Here is a 24,412-nt window from a genome sequence, read left to right as displayed (position 1 = left end):
GTGCCGCCGACGTTGTTTTTGTTTTTGTTCGCTTTCCATATTTATTTTAAATGCTTTTCATATTTTTTTATGTCTCTTCTTTGTTTCAGTTAGGGAAGGCATAAATTAATAAATTTCGCTGGCTCAATGAATAAACAAACACTTGGCGGTGCGATTTCCCAGTAATTGGCAGTTTTTTGACCTAATGCTAAGCGTGTTCAACCGCACTTTGACATTCGATACTGTCAATTTAAGGTTATGTAAACGAATTTTCCCATTAGCATGGTTGTTGTTGCAGTGGACGCGTTTTTTGTCACCGCTAAGCGCGCTTGTTCAGTGCGCTCAATATTTTATTTAATATTTCATTTGCCAAATATCCAAATTATTTGTGTTTAAGTTTCAATATTTGCCCCGCAGACATGCGCGCAAATGCAATTGAGCGAATTAATTATGCTAATTAACTACTAAAATATTAATATATATTAAATTCGCTGCAAATGCGCTCGATGGCGCTGCAAAATTAATGCAAAACTTCGGTAATTGGCATTTAAGCTCTGCGTTTTTCCTTAATTCCACCTTTTCCACGGAGCGGGCGCGAGCGCTTGGATGGCGAGCAGTGAGCACAGTGTTTGCATTAAGTATGCAGCTCGGTTGTGTGCTGGCGATTGCGCTAATTCAATTATGCTGCAACTTGTTGTCACTTGCATGTGCATTTGAGTGTGTGGAAAGAGCAACAGCGAACAAACAATCCAATTGGCGGCGGCTTAGCCAGATCGTGGTGAGCACGTGTACTTTCAAAACGGCATAACGGCAATAAATAGTCGAAGGTTTGAGTGAGCGTGCGCAGCTGCGCAGTGGCAGCTAAATGATCAATTACATAAGCTCTTGTAAATATTAGCCGAATTGCGTCAGCTGCCAATGTTACTCATACGCCACGTGTTCGCCGTCGTTTAAGGATTCCGAAGCCGAAATTAATAATACATAAATGAAGGAAAAAACATATTTTTCTTTATTTTTTATTATTATATTTGCTTGTTAATTTCTTATTCTGTTTCCATAAATAAATGCAAATATTGTTTACTTTCTTTAATAAATTCGTATACTCGCTGCGCAATAATATAAATTTCAGATTTTATTGAATTCCTCAAAGGCTTTAAAACTGTTTTTTTTTCTTCAAACGTGAAACTCCAAAGCTCAGTTTTCTCTTAGTAACAGTCTACCAGTTTAACTGGACTCTCTGAAAATAAGTCGTTCTGTTAGCGGTTCTTTTTAGATTATTCTGCACATTCAGTCAAGTAGAGCCACTGTATCGACTATTTAATAAAATTAAATTCAATATTACGTATGTATATGATAAAGAATAATAATTTTATTTTTGATTTTGTATGTATAAACATATTTTGGTTTCAAAAGCGCCTCTTCCTCATGAAGCTTCCTCCACAGATGTCGTCATTTGATTCACAACCAATTTTTTTATTTTTTAAATCAACAAATCAGGCAGTTGTCAGCTGTAGTACACAGCTTCATCGAGTCAAATGGCTGCAGAACGAGTTCAAAAGTGAATGGCTTGTTTAGCGGATTTACAACATAGAATGTCAAAGGTCAAATGCTTGCAATTCTACATATTAATTTTAGATTAAGTGATCATGACAAAAACAAGTTAGATTTAATTTTAAAGCTGTGTGCTAAAATAGACGTGACAACTGGACGGAAATACACGAAATTCGCAAAAACAAACGTCAGACATTATAATTAACAATTAACAGTTAAGCGATGCAATTTATTAAGAAGACGTTCAAAATGAATTCTACGAAATCCACAACGTCTTCTTTTCTTGTTGACTTAAAATTGTAGGTGATTTTTTCCAAGCTTGACAGTTATATTTGTAAGCAGTCTCTCGCTTAATAATTGATTTATCATTTTTTAAAGCTGCAGAAATATGCGAATGAAAAGCCTTAGCGAGTTTCGCTTATGGTTAAAAGCGATTACTCGCAAGAATGTCGCTTGTTTACCACAAAACTGCTATAAGCAAAAAAATTAAAAATAAAAACAAAGCAAAAGCACAAATGCGGAACATACATAAACTCACAACAACCACAAAAGCTATAAAGCTGCTGATATTCTTAAGAAAAACCAGCGAAAATGCGAAGCCATCGCAAACATATTTGCACATCAAAAGCGTAGCCAACAACAAAGCTTGCTAAGCACGGCCAGTAGCCAGTCTATGAAAACGGCAACAACGAAAACGAGAACCGAGACACGCGTGACGTTGAACAACAGACCGGTTCTGCTGGCGCTGCGAAGCGAAAACGTAAATGAAGAGCGCTACATACACAGCCACGCAAAGAAGTCAACCAAAAATGGTTAACAAAACAAAGATTGTGAAGCACAAAAGAAAAAAAGCAACAATCAGCAGATAAAAGTAGCACACAAGCGCCGAGAATTACATAACACAGCCGCTGCCGGTGTGTCGCGCGCAGGTTGCGATGCAGAAGCGTCGTAAGAAGCCGAATTTATCTGTGCGCCAGGCTTGGCGGCGAAGAAGCTGCGCAGCGGCAGGCGGTGTGGCTGGGTGCCCGGCTGTTGTTGTTATTATTGTGATTGTTTTATAAGCTTCTTGTTGGCGCCCATTGAAAAAAACCGAGAGCCAAAAGCAAATGCGCAGCGCGTGAGCAAGATACTGAAAAAGAAGAAAACCAAAGACGCCGTGTTGTAAGAAAGGGAAATTAGACCGATCAGTTCGTTAGCACCACGACTCAGTAACCTAGAAAACTGCTCAGTGCAAGAAAGAACACACACACACACCAACACATAGGGAGAGTTGCTTTCGTTGGCCGACTTTGCGTGGAAAGCGATTGATACGCGCTCATGTAACACAGTCAGGGGTACAGTTATAGAGGCAGTTTGGTGTGCAGCAACACTTGCGCTCATATAATGGCGCTGCTTAGGCGAAATTTCGACCACGCTTGATATGGGGCACGCCCAGTTTATTATTTATGCAACACTTTGGCTTGCGCACTTGTTTACTTGTCATTTAGTGGTTGTTGTAAGAGTTGTTGTTGCTGCTACTGTCAGTGACATAATGACGGCAACAACATTACGGCAGATCAATATTGCATTTCGCAGGCACACACACACACACGCACACAAACGCGCAAATGAAGTCAATATGTTCGATGTGTACATGTGTGTGTGTGTGTGGTTGTGTGTTTGCTAATTGAAAAGCGAGAGTAAAAGCAAACAGCATTAAGCGAGCGTGTGCTGGAGACGTAATCGATTACGCGAAAGGGTAAATAAATAATTGAGCAACTCCGACAGTTCGTTCCAGCGGTTAACTGTACATCAGGTTTGCGGCAAAACCAGAAACACCAACAAAAATGCATTGAATAAACAGTATTGCAGGTGAAACACCAAATGGGAAAATTAGGTTCAGCGCTTTGCAAATGTTAGACGCTGATGGTCTCAGCACACATACAGACATGGATAGGCGCATACATACAGACAATTATATAAATTCCTCGACTTCAAGCGAAGCTTTAAGTTTTTCTTAATGCACTTACTCAACCTCATCTGGAAAATGAACTATCAGCAGCACGGAGGCCTTCAAGTCGACTCATGTTCGATGCGCTTTTTAAAGTTACCGTTACAAATTGGCATCACGGCACACATTTGAATTTTCGTCTGTAAAATACAGCACAGTTTTCTGCTTCTACATGGCAACGCTGGCGCTCAACAAATAGAACTAACAACAATTGCATCTGCAACAATTATTCAAGTTGTCATTGCTGCAGCATATCCGCAGGTAGCGCCGCACTCTAATTTGCCTTTACCGCCGCCTGCCGCCTGCGATTGTAAGCGAGCATAAATAAGTACTTACACGTGCAGGAGTGTCTCACCAGCCTCACCGATGGCTGCTGTTGCTTTTCATGTCAGCTTTCATTGTTGTTATTTGTTGCAACAACTTCGACTGACTCCACGACTAACAACATAATGCTCCATATGTGTTGTGTAGCACTAAACCGTTATGTTATCTCCATTTGTTTCGCACGCTCGAGCCACCACCGCACCGCCACCCGCCTGCAGCTGCCACATATGTCGCTGCGTACGCGCCCCGTGCCACAAAAGGAAGCAAATGGACGCAAGCAACGATTGCGCTGCTCGTACGTTCTGCACTCGTCGCGCGCTGTTGCTGAGCTTATGTTGCGCTTGGCACTTATTGTTGAATGTCGGTTGGTGTCGTTACATATTTTCCCTATTTCATGCAACATTAGTGTAGCGCGCTGCAGCCGCATACGAGCTAGACCACTTTAGCGCGCATTGTTGCCGTTGTTGCTCGCCGCACACAAGCCAAGCGCCATTGTGTAGGGCTGGCGGGCAGCAATATTTATGCTGTTGTTTTTAAACGCATTAGGATCGTCTAACAAGCAACCGACCGACCGACCGCCTGCCTTCGGCCACTTTAAAGTGGACGCAACAGCCACGGCGACCTGATGTTTGCCGGCAGCGCACGAGTAATTGAGTAGAGTGTCTGCTGCTGCCGTGCTGCAGCAACATTTGTTGAACAAACACCTGTACAAATTGAAAGTTCACATGTACACTCCACACTCCACACACATACACACGAGCACACACCGGAGCTGATACAAGAAAGCTGGTGGGTGGGGCCGGAGGACGTGCTGTGCGGATAAATACTCACACCCTCTGCATGTTCCAATAAACAGCTCGGCAGCATGCTGCATATTGTGACGACCACTGCAACATTTTGTTGCCATTTGGCCTTTCGCTGGTCGCTGTGTGTGTGTGTGTTGGTATTTTTAATACTTATTTATTTATGTGTGTTGTTATTGTGTTGCAGCATGTTGTTTTCATTTAATTTACAGCACTCATTGCACGACTTCTGCTGTGCATTCACCTATTTGCAACATTGCCGCAAATACTTGAGGTGGGCACCGTTCACATTGTCTGGACGTCTGCGCAGCTCGGCTTAAGCAAATAAGCTTACACACATATTTCGCTTCTATTTAAAAATTGTATGCTTCTAAATTCCCGAACTCACTAAAGAGATAGTTCGAGCTTAAAGCTTAAGAGAGCGGGTGTATGGAATGCAAAAGTTTTAAAATTTTCTTAAAAGCGTTTTCGAAACGGAACGCTTCCTGGCAGCCAGCGTTTAATTCGAATATTCAAAATAATTGCAACAAATTGTCGCACGTTTGCACTCATAACCGCGCGCACATGCCACGCTTAGCGGCCGATCGTTTTATCAAATGGGGTGTAATTATTTAACACACACACATACATGAAAAAGCCTGAAAAAGCTGGCGAACAACAGCATTCATGCGCGAAGCAATTTTGCATTCGCTGGCGGCAACTGCATGATTGCCGTGACAATTGGTGCATGATGTCAGCGACGGTGGCGGCCACGGCGATGGCGATGGCGACAATGACCGCGGCGTCCGCTGTAATCACCACACTTAACCACTTGTTGTTGTTATTGTTAAGCTGTGACTCGTCTATTTGGAGGTTTTATTTTCTATTACGCATGTTTTGAGGCCAAGCAATGCAGCACCGTGTTGTAATCACAACGGTAATTGTTGCTGTTATTGAACACTTATACTCGTATAAAGTTGTTAATAACTGCCTTGACTGCCACTTCAAATCGCTTAATGCCTTTGGTTTGCATTACTTTTGAATATGCCAAACATATTTCTGCAAGCGCTGCCACAAAGCGTTATATTACTCGAGATTTTCGGGATTCTTGGTTGAAGTAGTTTTTCCTTTTCTGCTGAGACTTTGTTATTAGCTAATAAGGGAAGCTTTACGAATAATCCTAACATTCTCAAGTTTTAAAAATGGGTTCACATCGGTATTTATAGACATAAGTATGCACAATCAACGACAGCCAGTAATTCGAGCGGAAATGCCCGCGATAAATGAGAGTTAAACGACACCACCAACCCACTCAACAGTTGTAGCCTGCCAACGCCGGTGGAGAAATAAGGAGTTTGTGTGGTTCCACTTTCAGGTGCTCTCGTTTTCATCAATAATCTTCGTGGTTGTTGCGGTTTCGATTTCAGAGAAAGTAAAAGTTTTCACAAATCATTGCGCAGAAGAAAATGTGATGCAAAATAATAATGAAGCATTTGGGTTCAAGAGACTCTTCCCTTCAAGCGAGCGAAAAATGCAAGAAAAAATGCAGAAAATCCAAAAAAAAATGTTTAAATGAAGCTAAAAAAATCACCTTTCCAACACTTAATGGTATGACACAATGTGATTAGTAGCACTGTAGATATATGACTGCAATGACATCTAATGACAAAATACGAAAAGACTTTTTCGACTACCCAACAGAATAGAAGAAATATATTGTCTCAACATTCGGAGCAAATTTAATTTAGGTATAATTTAATTAGACCTTTCGCTTAATGAATGCCTGGCGACATTAAAAAAAATGTATTCCTGGGGCTCAGGTGTGCACTAATACATGCAAAAAATTATATATTTTAAATATAAATAGCATGACAATACTAAATATAAAGAGCCGTCACTGGAGCCATGCGTGTGCATGTATGTGCGTGTTTGTAAAGGTCGTGAGGCGTGGCAATTGTTTCGCATGTTTGTTGTTCAAATTGTTGAGAAATTGCAACAACAACAACGACCTAGCGTAAAAAATTGCTAAACCATCAGGCAATTATTATTGCTAATGAGTGCAAACTTGTTAAATGTTGGCTAGTGAAAATTTAACAACAACCATTTGCGGCATGTAATTTTATAATTAAAGCAGCCGCTAAGTAATCGCTGGGAAAGGTGCATGCAACGTACGCGTATAGTAAGGTCCGCGTGTGTGTGCGTGCATGTTGCGGCCACTTGACGTCAAGGTGAACGGCTGAACGAGTCCAATTGTGGCTTTGTTGCTTGTGGCAAGTCTGACCTTTCAAATAGGCGTTTCTCTGCAGCGCACTCTTCTTTGCTCTGACGACTTCCCATTACTTTGTTTCTAGGTTAGGTTGTCACCCAAAGTACTTTAAAGAGATCTACGCTGAACCCGTTTTCCCCGTAGTCCCTTGCCGCATCTCCGCTTTGCAGGATTTTCCAATTAATTACATTTTATGTACGCAATAATTACATAACAGTTTGCATGTCGAGTCTCCTGCACGCTTATCGACAAGCCATACATGCTTAACACGCACACACACACTCACATGGCTTCTGGCGATTTTTGCTGTTTTTCTGCTTTGGCGCACTGCTGTTAATTAGTTGCCCGCGCCGTTGTCGCTCGATCACGCCTCCGGAGATGCACCGCCGGCGATAAGTGCTGCAATTTTAATTCACATTTTTTACCGTTGTTCCAGTTGTTTTAGCCAAGCGTGCCACGGAAATGTTGTTAGAATGTGCATGTGTTGCGAGTAGCTTAATATGCATGTAGCTATGTACAGTTAGCGCAAGAGTTCGCATTTTCGCATGTTTTCGTTTTTTGCGCATTTTTGTGTTTCTCGTGCTTTACGCTGCCACAAAATTAGTGAGCAACAGGTAAACGGGCGAAAAATTGTGTTAAAAGCTTGAGCCATCCTCTTGGCGAGCAACGCGCCACAAGTGCAATTTTGGCAGATGACTTTGAAGTGCAGCAGCTGCAATTACAAGCAATAAGCTGCCACAAGGTTGCGACATCAACAAGCCGTAAACGGGCATGTTCGCACACAAAGTAAAAGGCAGCCGGCAGACGGCAGCCTGCCACAGCAACAAGTCGGCAAAAAGCGGCTTCTGCCGTGAAGACACACTCGTGCAGCATAAAGAAGCAAGAAAAAAATGTAAAAACCTTAAAAGGAAGGGGCAACCAATTGCCTGGCAAACTTGTTGTCTGCTCTTCTGCCAGTGCCGAACCACCCCTCCTCCCGCTGTCTGTGCCCACTTGTCACTTTGCGGCGAAGTGCCTGGTTGTGGCATGACCTCTTTTCGTTCCTTCCTTTCGGCATGCATTTGCTCATTGCAACATCGACAGCCGCCGACCACACATGCACACACACTCGTCAACAGCAAAGCTGCAGACACCTTCGCTTTCCTTTCCTTTCGCTTCGCATTACACAACTCACATCTACACACGCACGCACATCGCGCACTTGTAGGTGTATCTTATCTCCAGCCAGCAATCGCCACGAAGGACGTGCAGTTTTTTCGATATTCATTATTAAAGTTTTTGCTGTTGCTTTTGCATTGCGTAACAACTGGAGTACCTTGAATGGGGCTTAATGTGTCATTATGCAATACTTGCGAACGGTTAAATTGCAAGCACACACCGGCGCACAAAGTGCCGTTTTTTTCAACTGCGGTCCAAACCCGTTCACTGCGTTCACTTCGTGGCGCCGAGGCTTGTGACGCAGCTCAATTTTTTCTCGTCACTTTTGCCTTCTGTTGGCACTGTTTTTATATGCTCGCACTCTCTTACGCTACTAATTAACGGTAATTAAACAATGATCATTAGGCAATAACTGGTTTGAGGTGCTCTGCCCTCATCTGTTCCTCGGACGATTCATTTGAGAAGATTGCTGGAGCTAATATTAAATATCAAATGAAGAACTAGAAGACAGGCCCTGCTGGTGAAGACACTTACGTAAGTCGTGAATGAGCAGTTTGGAATATGACTTTATATATGACATTATGTAACACTCAGATACGAGGAGTTTTGATTTCGACTGTGGCCCTTTGAAAAAAACCGTAGACTAATCTAAAATCAGATTTGTTTGCCGTTGACTTTAGTTGAAGCTTTTAGTTCAGGAAGGCAGGTAAATGGAACCCATTTGAAGGTTGAAATATTTGGTAATTTCGCTCGCCTGAAATATTGCAATTGTAGCATAAAATTATTTTTTCTAAACACAAATTTGGAATTCCACTTTTTGCTTCGCGAAATCAATTAAATGCAAATAGATTTAGTGGCGAACCGCATTTTAGAATAATCGAGGGCATTAATGGAAATTGAATTCGCACAAAAAGTTATGCAATAGAAAGCGGCAAAAAAGCGAGCACATTAAGGTTGTTCATTTATATGCACACACCCATACATGCATACAAGCACTTGCGTGTGTGTGTGTGTGTGTAGTCATCCTATAAGTGTATATTTTTACTAGAATTTTTAAGTTTTTCGCTGGATTAAATTAAGCGAAGGCAATCAGCAATGTGGCGCACTGTAACGGGATTGTTCAAACAAACAGCGTAAGCGCCGTAGTATAGTGTTGCATCAACACATACTTACATAGATGTACACAGGAGCACAGGCTCTTCAATAGATATTTGCTCGTGTGACTAGAAGCGTGTTTTTTCGCCGCAGGGCTCCCTTTCTGCCGCATTCGGCTGCCTGATGAGCGATAACCTAATTGCGAAACCGCAAAAGTGTGGCAACGCTCATCATGCACACTTTAAACGCGTGCGCCAGCAATTCGTATTGCGCTGAAGTTGGCACATGCCGCTGGCTAGCGGTAAAACAACTAAACGCTACTCAATCCAACCAACATTTGACTGATTGCCAACAAAACAAACAGCCAACAAATGAAACATAAACATGAAGGCAACAACATAAATAACAACAACAAGCACTTGCTTGCCACGCCAACGTGGCGAGGGGTGGGAGGGGAGAGTAGGAGTCGGTGGCTGTTTGCGGGCAGTTTCCACTTCCATGTGCCCACTTCTATGTGTGTGTGTGTGGGTGTGAAAATGTGCGCGCTGAAAAAACAACACAAACAAATTCTGCAACAGCAAATAAACTCGGGAAAAATAGAAATAATTGTGTTTGCTTGCACATTTGATCAAAAGTTAAAGGCTTAGTTAGCGACCGCAGAAACGAACGGCCAAACCGGCGGCAAATAGAGGCATAAGTAATCGTGGCAGGCGTCAAGATGGACGGACGAAGCGGAAAAAGTTGTATTTGAAACTTCTGCAGACCAAAAAACTATACACTAAATTGACTTCCGTCGGAATTGACAATCTGTTGTACTTTTTCACTGGCGAAGAAATTACCGTTTACTCGCCAGCTTATGTACTTTCAATATTTCTCAATAATTAAATTGCTCTCCGTCGGAGAAGACGGAAGTTTTCGTGCAAAATTAAAGCGCGTCAAGGTTCCCATTGTCGTCCTTGGTTAAATACCTGCCAAAATGAGTTTATTTTACAACATGTGCAAAAGCAACAACCACGTGGCAAGTTGGAAAACTGTTTGCAGCACTCGCTAGCCCGGCCATCAAACCGTTAGACCGTCAATTGAACAAACCGACCACCAGCGGTTGCAGTGGTATTTTCTGATTTACAGTTACTATTTGTTTACACTCCCACTGTACGGTATTTTTTCGGTTTGTTGTTTTAATTTTTGTTATTGTTGGTTTGCGGTTTTTGTTTATGTTGGCTAACTGACAAGCGGCCACAAAAGACTGCCACTAAAACACACACCCGCCGCGCAGCGCACACTGCGGCAGGGGCGCGTTGCATGCAACGGACAGCCGTCGCTATTAAATTGCAAAAGTGACTGTATTGCAAACAGTTGTTGTTGTTATTGCTACTTTTGCACACACGTCCGCCTGCCCGCTTAGCAGGCGCTGGTCCACCCTTCGCGGCTATTAATATTGAACACACTTTGATGCTGCCATTATAATTTATTTATTTATTTTATTTTTTCGTCATTTTGTATTTATTTGCGTCGTGTTTGCTCTTGCTTTTGGCGGAATTTTAATTAAATATTTTCAGTGAAAGCAATTTAATTGTAACGAAAATCAGCGTGATAGTGCCGCCGCACAGCCATGCATGCTGATATATGAGAAATATGGGAAATAAAGGCGCCACTTGCTACGCGCCACGCTTGCCACGCTTGCCACATGCAATATGACACATACTAGCGGACGTGGTGATAAATATTTGCGTTGTTCGAGTTTCAGGGCCGCTGCGGGGCGAACGGAAATTCGGGTTGTTAAATTTTGTATTTTAGAATACGCGAATGCTTTAAAACCACTGTGGATATTTTAGAAAATGACGAAGAACATACATATAATTGTTTTTCAAATAATTTCTTGAAATTCTAGTGATTATCAAAAAATTGTCTCTCCATAAGCATTTTCGAAACTAAATAAAACTGGTTTGTTTAGGAAACAAATTTTGAAAACAAAAAAATATTGCATCAAAATATAATTTTCCCAAATTTTATCGCGAAAATTTGCATTTTGATCGCAGCGCGTTGCACAATTGTTGTGCCACACAGCTAGAGTGCAGCACTTACGCTGTGCCGGGCCGGGCCGCCAATGGCAAACAATTCAATCACCTAGCGGAAATTTTCGAATTTGCAGAGTTCAGTTGCTGCTGGCGGCAGATGCGCGCCGCCATGCAATTCCATTTTAGTTGCTTATCTTGAAACAACGCCATTAAAATTCCATTACACATTGATTACTACAGAAAGCATTTGTCTGTGAGTGTGAGGATGTGTGGGTGCGCGGGCAATGGAAAAGCGCTGTCGGCCAAGCCCTGCCGGCGCACAAACAAACATAAATATGTCAGTCGTCTATGGAAACGACAGCGCAACTGATGAGTTTATACTTGTATGTGCCACAAATTACAATGTTGCCTCATTTTCCACACATTCAATACACACACACAATGCATTACCGACAATTGGCAAAATGGGTGCATCAACAAGCACCAACTTTGATAAATATATTCATTATTGCAACACGCCACAGCGAAAGAGAGAGAGCGAGAGAGAGAGATGCTTACTTCATGGTTTTGTTTCGCTTTTCCTGTTTGAAAACAACTTTGCATAACTTTTTGTTATTGTGGCTACTTAGTATAGTATTAGTTTACTGTTAGTTTTCATGACTGCGCCAATCGTTGCTTATTATTTGTTTCATTTTACTTTCTGTTTTGCAGCCGTTGCTCAAGATAACTTCAAGTGTCCCGATGACTTCGGTTTCTACCCACATGACGTTTCTTGCGACAAATACTGGAAATGCGACAACAATGTTGCGGAGTTGAAGACCTGCGGCAATGGTCTCGCCTTCGATGCCTCAGACCCGAAATTCCTGACGGAGAACTGCGATTACTTGCACAATGTGGATTGCGGCGATCGCTCTCAGTTGGGTGAGTCGACGTTTAATGCCTCCAACAAACTTTTTATATTACGATCTTATTTCGGAACCTCACTCATTAATATTAATATTTTATCTGCCATAGAACCACCAATTTCGACCCCACACTGCTCCCGCTTGTACGGTATCTTCCCCGATGAGAACAAATGCGATGTCTTCTGGAACTGTTGGAACGGCGAACCATCCAGATACCAGTGCTCTCCCGGTCTTGCCTACGATCGTGACGCCCGTGTGTGCATGTGGGCCGATCAAGTGCCAGAATGCAAAAACGAAGGTAAGCTACTTTAAACTGAGCTTCAACTCTCTCTTCTTATCGCACTAAAAACTTATTTTGTGTTGCTGCAGAAGTCGCTAACGGTTTCAGCTGCCCCGCCGCCGGAGAACTTGCCAACGCTGGTTCCTTCTCGAGACACGCTCACCCCGAAGACTGCCGCAAGTACTACATCTGTTTGGAGGGTGTTGCCCGTGAATACGGTTGTCCCATTGGCACAGTTTTCAAAATTGGCGATTCTGATGGCAGTGGCAACTGCGAAGACCCAGAGGATGTTCCCGGATGGTGAGTAGTAAAGCTTAAGCTATATTTCGGCTTTGTTTTGTTTGCATGTACGGCTAATAATGTTTGTTAGTTTGGCATTTACTAACAGTATTAACGGTATCTTTCTCAAATGACATACTAACTTTCACACTATATCCCCTGGCTTTTTATATCAGCTAACCTACTTTAAAGAGGGTTTCAGTGGTCTACTACCTAGAAGATGCTCTCTCATACAGCACTCACATTATTTTTTTCCTTGCATTCCTCTACTCATAAGACTTTGCACGACTCAGCATCCCTCTATACAACATATTTTTTAAGTTTTCGTTTCGCGAGATATCCTCTAACCCGTTTTACCTTTTCTACCATCTCCACATTATACAATTACAGCGAAGACTACTACGGCGATTTGGACTTGAAGAGCATCCGCAAAAGTGAACTCTTAGCTGGATTGAATAGCGAAGGTCGCACAAAGAACGCACCAAAAACCAAAGCTGCCGCTGCTTCCTCCTAAAAAACTCTAAAAAATCTCTCCCACGCAATTTTCGTTAAACTCTGACTTTGTCCCCACTTTCTCACACATACACACACAAAAGAGATGTATATTCACCTTGTACTTCATAAATACTTCCACACAGCGATGCGTCGAAGCATTCGACTGTACTTTTCCTCCTACAAAATTTGTTTCGCTATCTCACTTATGGGCGACTACATTTCTCTTTGAGAGGGATGCTGCCCCTTCGGAGGCGATTTTCACCCCGAAATCATGAACAAGCTTTGAAACCTTCACTTTATTTATATAAAAACTCCATTTTTATTTGGAAAATCCCAAAATATTATTCATGGTTTATAAAAAAATTCGAAAGAGCGAAAGAGAAGTTAAAAATTCGGGAATCATCTCACTCTTTCTGAGTGAGAAATGCCGAGCTTTTAAAGATATCACTTCAGTTTGGAGGAATAATGACTTGGCCGGTGAAATTAAACCCTTGAAGGTGAAATAACAAAAGATACATTAATAAGAAGAAGTTGAGTGTAATCTGAAATTGTCGCGTTAATTTTAGAGATTTTGTACGTTTAAGTGATTATTGATTGTAAGTTTATAATTTTATTATATAAAGAGAAAAAGAAAAAGAATGAAAAACCCATAATAAAAAAAATAAATAAAATAAATACAAAATTCTGTTTTTATCTAGAATGGTAATCGAACAAAGGTAATGAACATTTAGCTGCGAAGGCCCTCAATCGCCAAAGCTTGTTTAAATTTTCTAATTTTCTCTTTCAGTCTGTTAATAAAGCTAAAGTAGCATGACTGTATATACGTTTGCCTAAAGCAGCCCTGTAAAGATAAGATTACTCCCCATAAATAGCTCAGTCGTTTTAAATAACTTTTCCGGCAAATATTAAAGAATTAACGAATCATTTCTATTTTTCAATGATTATGTATGTACATAAATGCGACACTCAAATACTTTATCTTTTTTCAAAAAAAAAAAAAAAAAAAAACACTCTTCTTAGATAAACACTTGTCTATACATATTTCAAAGTCTTCACATCAGTTAGATCACCCCACTTGTAGTTACTATCTAACATTGGGTCACTTCAAACGAAATCCATGATCATTTTTGTCAATATTCTCTAACTGTATGTGTATTTATGTTTAAACATATGTTCTTGAAATTAATGTCTCTAACCCGTCCGTTTGTCTAAAAATATGACTCATTTTGTGTATATTTGTTTATTTGTAACTACTATACATGTGTGTTTTCATCTCTTTCTAACTACTTTTTAACAAAATAAGAAATATTTTCTCTTTGGTGAAGTATGTATACAGTAAAGCAAGTATGGATTATACTTATATACTACTATGAGCTAAAAATAGTAAGACTTTGTGCATAATTTTAACATTCTTATTTATTCTTCAAATCTAAGTCGACCCCATTGGACCTAATACGCTTGTGCCAACGTTTTTTCCAATCCTCGAAACAGTTGTTAAAGTCAATTCCTGGAATATCCTTCAATGCGCGTAGCGATTCATGTTTAATGTTTTCAATTGTCTCAAAACGGTTTCCCCGCAGCGGTCGTTTGAGTTTGCAGAATAGCCAGAAGTCACACGGAACTAAATCAGGCGAATATGATGGTGCATTATCGTGGTACAAAAACCAAGAGTTGTCGGCCCATAATTCCGGTCTCTTTTTACGAATAGCTTCGCGCAAATGACGCATAACAAACAAATAGTATTTCTTGTTGGCAGTTTGGCCGGTCGGAAGGAATTTGGAGCGCACAACACTTCGATAATCGAAGAAACGAGTCAACATAACTTGATTTTTGACCTGCTTTGATGTGTTTTTTCGGCTTCTTATCACCTTTGAAACGGCATTCGGCCGATTGATCATCCTTTTCCGGGTCGTAAGCATAGATACAAGACTCATTGCCAGTAATAATACGTTTCATGATATCCTGGTTTAGTGATTTTGGAACCAATGGTGCTTTCACTGTTCTTAGACACAAATGATCTTTCAAAATAGTTCACACTGATTCTTCCGATATTCCAACGATGCCATTAAGATCTCTGACTGTTAAACGTCGATTCCCAAGCACCAATTCTTTTATTTTATCGACGTGTCGATCATTTTTCGTCTACGCTTTCTCGACCATCTTTGAATAATTTGCACAAATCGAAAAAACTTGCTCGTGACGTACAATCACTCACAATCACCGAAAGCCTTTTTCAACATTTTGAACGTTTGGGCATTGGAAATTTTATGGCACATACAAAATTTAAGGAAACTTATTTGCTGAATGGTTTCACTCTTCGTAAAAATCGCCGAACGCACTTTATGTACTTCAGAAAGATAAGCGTGTATTAAACACCAATGATAATTTTGATTTGAGAATGGGTTCTCTTCATATGCTCAAATTTCGGAATTATTATTCCATATTTGTAGAATACAACCGGAGTTTCGTACCTCAAAAATTGAAGAAGAATTTGTTCAAAATGTTCCTTTAATGCCTTTAGAGTGTTAGGTACCTGGATAATGTTCGCCCTTAGTGTCACCTGCGTACCCTTATTTTTGCTCATTTACATGCTAAATTAGGTGGATCTCGGCCGTACCTGAAAAAGGGGTAACATTCTCGTGCAAAATTTTTAATTACACTGATATTAAGATAGACAATATATTATCTATAAAACAGAAATATCCCCTTATTCTTGAGATTAACCCTACAAATCAAGTATTTTTGCCAATAACTGAGAGATATGTATGGGGATGGTGTAGTTTTAACCAATTAACATTTCCCCTGAACAACATTGATCAACAGCTAAACGGTTTAGTAATAAAAGTTTTCAGAATAAATAAATTCATAAACGAAATAATTTCACCGATTTTTTCAAAACATGCTCTCTTGTATGTATGTACAAATGTGTTGTGGTAGAGTGCTTAACCGCTATGCCTGGCTCTGAAGCTGCCAAGCTAGATGAAAAGTAATAAATGCAAACCTGCAGTTAGTTTCCACAGCTGAAAGTAATCACAATTACATACCCTGCATTACTTAAATAAACATTTGTGTGCTTTTCGACAAAACGAGAAAGTACGAGTAATGTGTAAAAAGCTAAAGGCAGAGAGCAGCCTGAAATCTGATTGCACTTTTGCCTGATGCTTAAGTTAATAGAAAGTTAATGTTGACGCAATAAAAAGTCATGAGGCATGAAAACCACAGGCGACGCAGCGCTGTTAAGGCACCGAACTATTATAAAGTGTAGTAAACAACTGCACAAATAAAAGCACCGGCATCGCTCGCATCAACAACACACAAAACCAACAACAAACAACCGTTGTTGCGTGCGTGTGTGTGTGTATGTATGTGAGCAAAGGCGAAAAACGCATTGCGCTAAGCATAAAGCTCAAAGCAAAGTGACACACGAACAACAGAAACACAAATAGCAACACAGCCACACACATACGCACGCACACATGCACATGGACGAGGCAGGAGCAGGAGGCGGAGCAGGAGCGTGGCATTTGCAAAGGACTGCGAATGAGGTTAAAAAGTGTTTATGTTTAGTCACAATTAAAAGTTAAATTCGCTTTGTGTGTTCGCATGCAAATAAGCAGTGCAAATGCGCGGCTGAAGGGGCGAGAGCATCGAGAGGGGGGAGGGCAGCTGTCGACAGGAAAGCAGCAAAGTGTAACCACATTCTTCTATTTGCAATGCATTTATTGTCGGTCTGTTGTCGGTGGCTGGCGACGGTTGAGCCGGTGGCTTGCCAGTTGCTTAGTTGACTGGTCGGTGGAGTAGTTGTGAGGCTAATGTGGCAACACTGGCTGTTGTGTTCAGCTCGTACAATTATTAGCAGATTTGCCAAGAAAAAAATGGCAAAACATCCGTGTATGTGGTCGTGAGCGGTGCGGGGATATGAGCCCAAGCACCAAGTCGGAGCGAAAAAATGGCTCTGCGAAGTACAAAGAAGAACGCTGCGTGAATAAACGCAGACAAAGTGTAATTGCACGCAATTTCTTTCGCACTAACATAATTTGGCCAAGAGAACAAGGAGGATGTGTTCTCTACTTTCGGCAGCGCTAAAAAAAGTCGCACAAAGAATTCCACAAAACAAATAAAACGAACGCCGCAGAAAATGTCAAAATGGCAAATGTGTGCAAAACCTTGAATGCACAGAGCTGGCCGCAAAGTCCAAATTTATCTGACCACTTTTGACATTAATTATTTTTAATTGTGTTAGCAAAGTGCACAAACCTTATTATCTCTGCCTGGGAATAACAATGCAAAGAGAAATTAGGTGCAGATCGCAAGTGCACGAAGACTTTTTAACTTATACATGGTGGGCTTTCGACGAGAGATCTGTAGGCACAGACCTCGTCATCAGTGAGTTCTTCCAAGATTTCTATTATATCCATTCGACCTGGCGCTTCCGTGTTTTAAACCTAAATGTATTGAGAGATTCTTAAGAGTTGTCGAAAGATTGTGCTACTTTCTTAAATCGGTGGTATTGTAACACGATGCTGTCGTGGGTGCTTGAAGGACTCATCAGAGCGACTATTGTTGTGCTGTCGCGACAGTCACTAAGGGCTGAGAGCTTTTCAAATGCTTGCGTTCTCAATAAATAGATATCCAAAAAGCACTTTCGCTACATTTTCAATGAAACTGTCGAAGAAAAAATCGAGATCCAAATGCTTATGCCACAAACAAGGAGCGCAACAGAACGCCAATATTGCCATATTCATTAAAATTTCTCACAAAAATCCATCAAGGCTCGAAATAAAGTCATATTTTTCCAACATTTTCTAAATTGTGGAGATGCGCACTGGACTCACATACTATTAATGTGTATTTTATTTGTTAATATTCATGTACTTCCACCTAAAGTCAACATGTTGTTCACCGATGTGCACAGACACTCGCTGTTTTAATAAAAGAGAAGACAAGAAATGTCAAAGTCAGAGAAAAATATCCAGCTAATTCCACAAAGCTGACTACAAATCAGCACAAACATACCGAACAACAACAACAACAAACACAACTAAGCAACAATAACAACAAGCGAGCCAATAGCCAGCTTGACCTGAAAGGGATTTCATGTGCACGTTTTCAAGGCTCCGTTACGTCCACTCTGACAGCTGAAATCTTCAGCGCCAACTTTATACAGCTGTCATGTTGGCTTTAACGACTAGGAGCGCCCTATCTACACACATGTATCGCTGTGTGTGTGTGCGCGCGTGCAACTCATGTCCTTGGAGCGCTTCATAGTCAATCTACGAAGCCGCTGGCGAATGAAAGCAACAACAACCAGCTTTTTGTTTTGTTGCTGCTCTTGCTTACTCATATTTTCAGAGAAAATCTGCTTTCATTCGTTTACCGTTAGTTTTGTTATAACAACTGTTGTTGTTGCTATTGTCAAGTCTTGCGCCCAGCGCTCTCTTTACTGCGTTCGCAGCAAGACGGTCTCGCTTTGGTCAATTTAATTTAATTGAATTTTATTTAATATATTTTGTGCTTGACAATTTTGTTGCCGCGACCTGCACGCACCCTGTAGGAAAAGCACTCCCTCAAGGTTTTGTTGTAGTTATGTGTATGTTTAGGAATAAAAAGTGAAATGAATTTCAAGGAAAATTTTTAAAATGTCAGCTAGTAAGTGGAGTTTCCTCTTTTTCTGGTAAGAAATTTATTTTTGTTATTTTTATTCATTATTTTTGAATTTTTCAGATAATGTGGGTTAATAAAAAATTGATTAGTAAACTTTTTTCTTTCCATACGAGGTAAAAAAGAGGACAAGGTATTGTAAGAAAATCATTTGTCAAAGTCAGTCATTCAGTTCAGTCTCTTTATCTCGTAGGTCCATTTACCCAAATATGTATATTGAAATTTGTTTATTGGCATCTTGCAGCCCCTCAGTCTTAAAGCATCTGCAACTTTGAGTTATGGACTGGACTAGTTTTCCATAAGACACTCTATGGGTGTGACTTTCTTGCCTTACATAACTTTCAAACTTTTGCTTCGGCTGCTTACTTCTACTCTTCGTGTTATGGTTATCTTCTCTTCTTCTCAGAGCTTAAGTATCATCGAGAGTCCTCTTGCGCTTGTCATACAAAAATGTAGTCCAACATATGCTCCACGTGTCCAACGGCGACATTGTTGTGCATCAGATAAGGCAATATCAAAATATGAGTGTATTATTTTAGCAATTTTAAGTACTCGGTAAATTGTCTGGCTTTCACCACACTGCAATGTGTCTTACTATTTTTCAAATAACTCGGACGGTAGTTTACTTTGCTTTCATATTTTTAATTTTTATTTAATGGCGTTCACTTTTCGGTGATTTTTCTTAACTCAGGTCTTTCTTAACTTTTTCAAAATGCATTCCTGTCAATCGCTTTGCCCACAAAAAATTGTCCTGCTGTGCTGCTTTTAAGTTTTATCTTTTTTCCCCGTCCTTTTAAGACAATTTTCTTTTTCGAAAATTCGGATTTCGAGAGCATGCAGGGCTAACCGATCTGTATGACTCTGAGTTTATATTCTGATTTCTTCCACTTACACATGGCATTTGTTTGGCATGGCCTAGAGTCGGCTTGGCAACGAATCATAACTTTGCTTAGCATTCGCTCTTCTTTGTCCCTTTAACATTTATGGCAGGCATTAGAGAATCAAGGTTTTTTGACAGGTTTTTTGAGAGATCGTTTTCAATATTCACTCCCTTCCTCACTTCCCTTCCTCATCAAGAACTAAAGGTTTTCAGAGCAACGTTAGCCATTTTGTGACTTTCTGTCAGAGGTAAGGAGGAGTGTAAATGCTATTGCCATGTCTAATTGCATACATTCCATCAATCTTTCATCAATGTATGTGGCATCAAAACCTTCATGTATTTGCTAGTCATAGAACACATTGTCTTCAATACTCTTAGCATTATGACTAAGCAAAAGCTTTTTAGCAAAGCTTTTTATCTTAAAATTTCTTTATTACTTTAATCAAAACGAATATCCTTTCCATAATTCTTTTGTAACTAATAAATATTCATTAGTATTTGTAACTTTTTGTAGTTGTATGTATTTTGTTGTAATTCTCCTAATATTTTTAAAACAAAATGTATGTATATAAAGCAAAGATAGTCTGTAAGCGGATGAGTTGCGTATGAAACCAAAAAAGTGCTAAGTAACGGATTCAAACCACTAACGGAAATTGCAATTAAAGTCAAGCAAAATGAAAAATTCTATGCCAACGAATAAAAATTAAATTAAACTAATTAAAGCGAATCAACAAAGAAATGGTCAGAAGTGAAAAAAGAGCCACTAAAGAAAAAACAGAAAGAAAAAAGCCAAGATAATAAAGAATAAAACCTTTTCCCCTTTGTTTATTCAATGTTTTCTTTCCACATTTTTATAGCGAGGATTACTATGGTGATGTAGATCTGAAGGCTCTGAAAAAATTGGGCTATTAAAGAGCCCAAAGCGGCCGTCGGGAGGGTGAGGCTGTGCTCGGTGACGACCAAAAGAGATTATGTGCAAAGTAACGGACTCGGAACGAAGGAGGAACAAAAGTGGAGGAGGAAGATGTATGTGTGTGGGAGGGAAAGTTAGCACAGCCGAAAAACGTGGAAGATACCATTTAGAAATGCAGCGAAATTAACAAACAAACACAAACACAGATGCGGGCTCCCGGTCGCTTCGCAATCAACAAAAAGTCACACGCTTCTAAGACTGAGTTACAACAATAACAGCAACAGCCAACAAATTCGTCGCCACAATTCTGCGCAAAGGATTTCCATTTAAATTGACGCCACTGAGACAAATAGAATGCACAAAGAAGCTTCGCTCCCATACAGTCTGCCAAAGTGGAGAGCCAGCAGCGCAGAACTCAAACCACATCTGAGTATGTGTGGGTGTGTGCGGTCCACCGTTAATGCATATGAGCTCATGCTTGTGTGTTCATGCGCTTAAGTGCGTCTGTGTATGTAAATGCAATAATAAGCAGAGCAATAAACGATCGCATTTAATTTGTCATTAGCCACACCACATGCAGCTTTCCGATATTTATTGCTAATACTTTGATAGCAGCATGTTAATTTATTAATTAAAATCACACCCTCCAACTGCATTCGGTCCAAATGCACAAGCAGCGCACACACACACCGAGACACCCACTTTCCACACAGCGAGTGCGAAGCTCAAATCTAACGGTCACGTACTAATAAATGCTCAAATTCCTAAATTCTGTTAGATAAAGCGTGTGCGCACACACACACACACCCACACACACACTTTAAATAGCAAATAAGCGTTCTAACACACACACGTCTACACATATGTATAAATGGTATATAATCTGTATAAATTCTATTGTATTGTACATTAGTGTATATATGTACTCTTAAGTGTTGATAAATGGCAGGATCAGTGCAACAGAGTCAATATAATTTAGTATTTCGTATTTAAGTTATGAATAAATCGAGAATAAATGTGAAAGCAATTCATAAACAAATAAAATTAATTTTCCACATTCAGTAAATGAATGCAAATGTTGAGAGAGTGACTAAGTGAGAGAGTGAATAAGTGTGTGAGATCTTTAAATTGATGATAATTTTTCTACAGCTGGGAGGGCCTTTTAGGTAGGAATAATTAAATATTTTTATTAATTTTCGCATATTTGTTTAGATGCCTTAAAATGCTATGGATACGGAGGAGAGAGTGGTGAGAAAACGGCGCTGGCAGCAGGCAACGGAAACGTACATACGTGCACAGGGATCACATAACTTAAATCGCGTCCAGCAAGATCCCAGAATTTTTCAGAGTACTGGATCATAAGTCGCAGTGCAAACCTTTACTTGTTTTCTATCTATCGATTTAAAATTGCCATTATACAAAAATTGGGTAGTCGAAAAAGTCTTTTCGTATTTTGTCAATAGATGTTGTTGCAGTCGTATATCTGCAGTGCTACCAATCACATTATGTCATACCATATAGTGAAAGGTGAGATTTTAACTTAACACTCATCATCAAACGGTTTTGAACCATTTAAAAAAAGCTGACCACAGAAAGCAGGCCACCACATGAATTGTCTGTGAAAAATTTAATGGACCAAATTAACATCTGCGATTCTTTGCTGAAGCGAAATGAAATCAAGCCAATTCTAAAGCGAATGGTAACAGGAGAAGAAAAATTGATTAAATACGACAATAATGTGCGAAAAGATCATGGTCCAAATATGGTGAAGTTCAAAAAATGGTCGCAAAGCCAGTATTGACGCCTCGAAAGGTTATTCTGAATGTTTGGTGGGATTTAAAAGAAATCATCAACTATGAGCTGCTCCAGCGTGGTCGAACGATTGATATCTACGTTTTACTGTCAACAACTGATGAGATTGAAGCAAGCAATCGAAAAAAACGGCCAGAACTGATCAACAAAAAGGGCTTGGTCTTCTATAAGGACAACGCTAGACCACACAGATCTTTGATGACTCGGCAAAAACTCGTGGAGCTTGGTTGGGAAGTTTTATTGCATCTACCATATACCCCTGACCTTGTACCATCGGACTACTATTTGTTGAAGTAAAGTTGGCTTCAAGAGCAGTCAGTGAAAATTACTTGTCGGAGTTTTTGCCGAGAAACCAATGATTAGGAATGAAAAAAAAGTTTTACACTGATGGAATAAAAATTCTATTGAAAAATATTCAAAAAAATAAGTTGAAAGAGTTTTGGAAAATAGTCGAAAAAGTATATAAATGTTTAATTTTCTGACAAATGATATGGTCCGATAAATCTGAAGTGCGCTCAGAAAAACAAGGGTCAAAATTTTAGATCGATATATCGATATATATAGGATGGACAGACAGACCGACGGACATGGCTAAATCGACGTCTCTAACGTTTCCTTTTGCCTGTTACAAATTTCGTGGCAAATTTAATATACCCTGTTCTGGGTATAAAAATACCTAAATAAAAAATAAAGTTAGAGTAAATTTTCGAAAAGATATGAAATGTGAATCATATCAGTAATAATGAACGTAGCCCATGATACATACTGCATACTTAATGATGCCAACTAATTTGTTAAATTTTTGTTCTTCTTTATTGCCATAGTTACCGTAAAGACTTATTGGGGGTGTTTTTAGGTGGCGGGTTCCAAACTCAGCGCACAACCCTGGGGAGGGATGGCCCGCCTTCAAACGGATGTTTTTTGGCTACACAGAGGATACTTGGTCTAAGATCGGTGTATGATCGATAAGATCGCTCTATATGTAAAAGAATCGTTTCTGGCCACTCCCAAGTGAATGGTGCTCAGCGAACTTTCCTCACTTGCGTTACAATATCGCTTTATATTTGAAGGAATTATTTTATTTACAAGGCATTGGAATTCTCGGTCCCGAATCATTGGAGCGCCAGTAAGCAGTAATGTCAGCAAAATGCGTTCACGTGACAATTTGCACAGCGGAAATCAAATAAGTTTACTGTAATAAACTTCAAGGCAAACTGAGAACAAATTACTCAAAAAGAAAATAAATAACAAATCGCAATTGTGAATCCGAATAAATGCATTGTTTCAGTGATCTTAACAGACACAAGTTATAGAATAATGCAAAATGATAATTAAAACAGACGAATTTACCATCGTCCACGGAAAGCGCACGCCTTTATTCACACAATAAAGCCAAGGCATGGAAAGGCAAATAATAACTGCTGGTATCATAAAATAATGGAAATAAACACTTGATGCATAAACTCATTGTGCTGTAAGGGCTTATGTATGCGGGTCTAGTTGCAGTCTTTGTTTGCTTAGATGAACGAAGCTAATCGATCGAAGTGCCATTGTTGCTATTCAATAATTGCTCTGACAATGATATCATGATATACTTAATTGACGGCGAATGGGAGCACTGAAAAAAATATAGAATAACTTTGTAAGCAAAGCGAATTAAAACGCCGGATTTTAGAGCGAAATCGAGCGAAATATTAAACCTGATAAAGGAAAACGAAAGATTTATTCGTCTCATTTATATTCTTTTCCCTTAAAAAGTTTTTGTTTTTCAGGAAACATAAAATAATACTAGAAATCAAATGGTCGAAGTGCTTAGCTTTTATTGCCATATAATCATCATAAAGAGTTTTGAGCATATTTTACTTCTTCGCCTATATTTTTAAACAGAAACGAAATTGATAATCGTAAGTTTTCCACTATCAGTTGCACTCACACCTATGAAATACTGACTTTTTGTATAAAACAGGGTTATAGAACTCTTCCGTAATTTTTTTCGAATTTTGAAATTACCTGCAAATTTTCGT

General features: G+C 39.8%; 1 protein-coding gene across 2 annotated transcripts in view; it reads left to right on the top strand.

Moving 5' to 3' along the window:
• The window catches only part of LOC126760702 (protein obstructor-E), a 30,527-nt gene extending 8,875 nt beyond the window's left edge, over positions 1–21,652 (top strand). Inside the window, exons 2-5 of one of the 2 annotated variants that reach the window (XM_050476551.1) lie at positions 11,875–12,084; positions 12,178–12,366; positions 12,438–12,648; positions 20,521–21,652. In XM_050476551.1, the coding sequence (XP_050332508.1) occupies positions 11,875–12,084; positions 12,178–12,366; positions 12,438–12,648; positions 20,521–20,575 (665 nt within the window). In that variant the 3' untranslated portion in view covers positions 20,576–21,652. Of the gene's footprint in view, positions 1–11,874; positions 12,085–12,177; positions 12,367–12,437; positions 12,649–13,017; positions 13,779–20,520 lie in introns of those variants that run through there. The other variant, XM_050476542.1, reaches the window with a different exon arrangement.
• Positions 21,653–24,412: the final 2,760 nt, after the last annotated feature.

The sequence above is a fragment of the Bactrocera neohumeralis genome, chromosome 2, assembly GCF_024586455.1.
Source record: "Bactrocera neohumeralis isolate Rockhampton chromosome 2, APGP_CSIRO_Bneo_wtdbg2-racon-allhic-juicebox.fasta_v2, whole genome shotgun sequence".
NCBI lineage: Eukaryota > Metazoa > Arthropoda > Insecta > Diptera > Tephritidae > Bactrocera > Bactrocera neohumeralis.
This window is presented reverse-complemented; position numbering and strand designations above follow the sequence as displayed.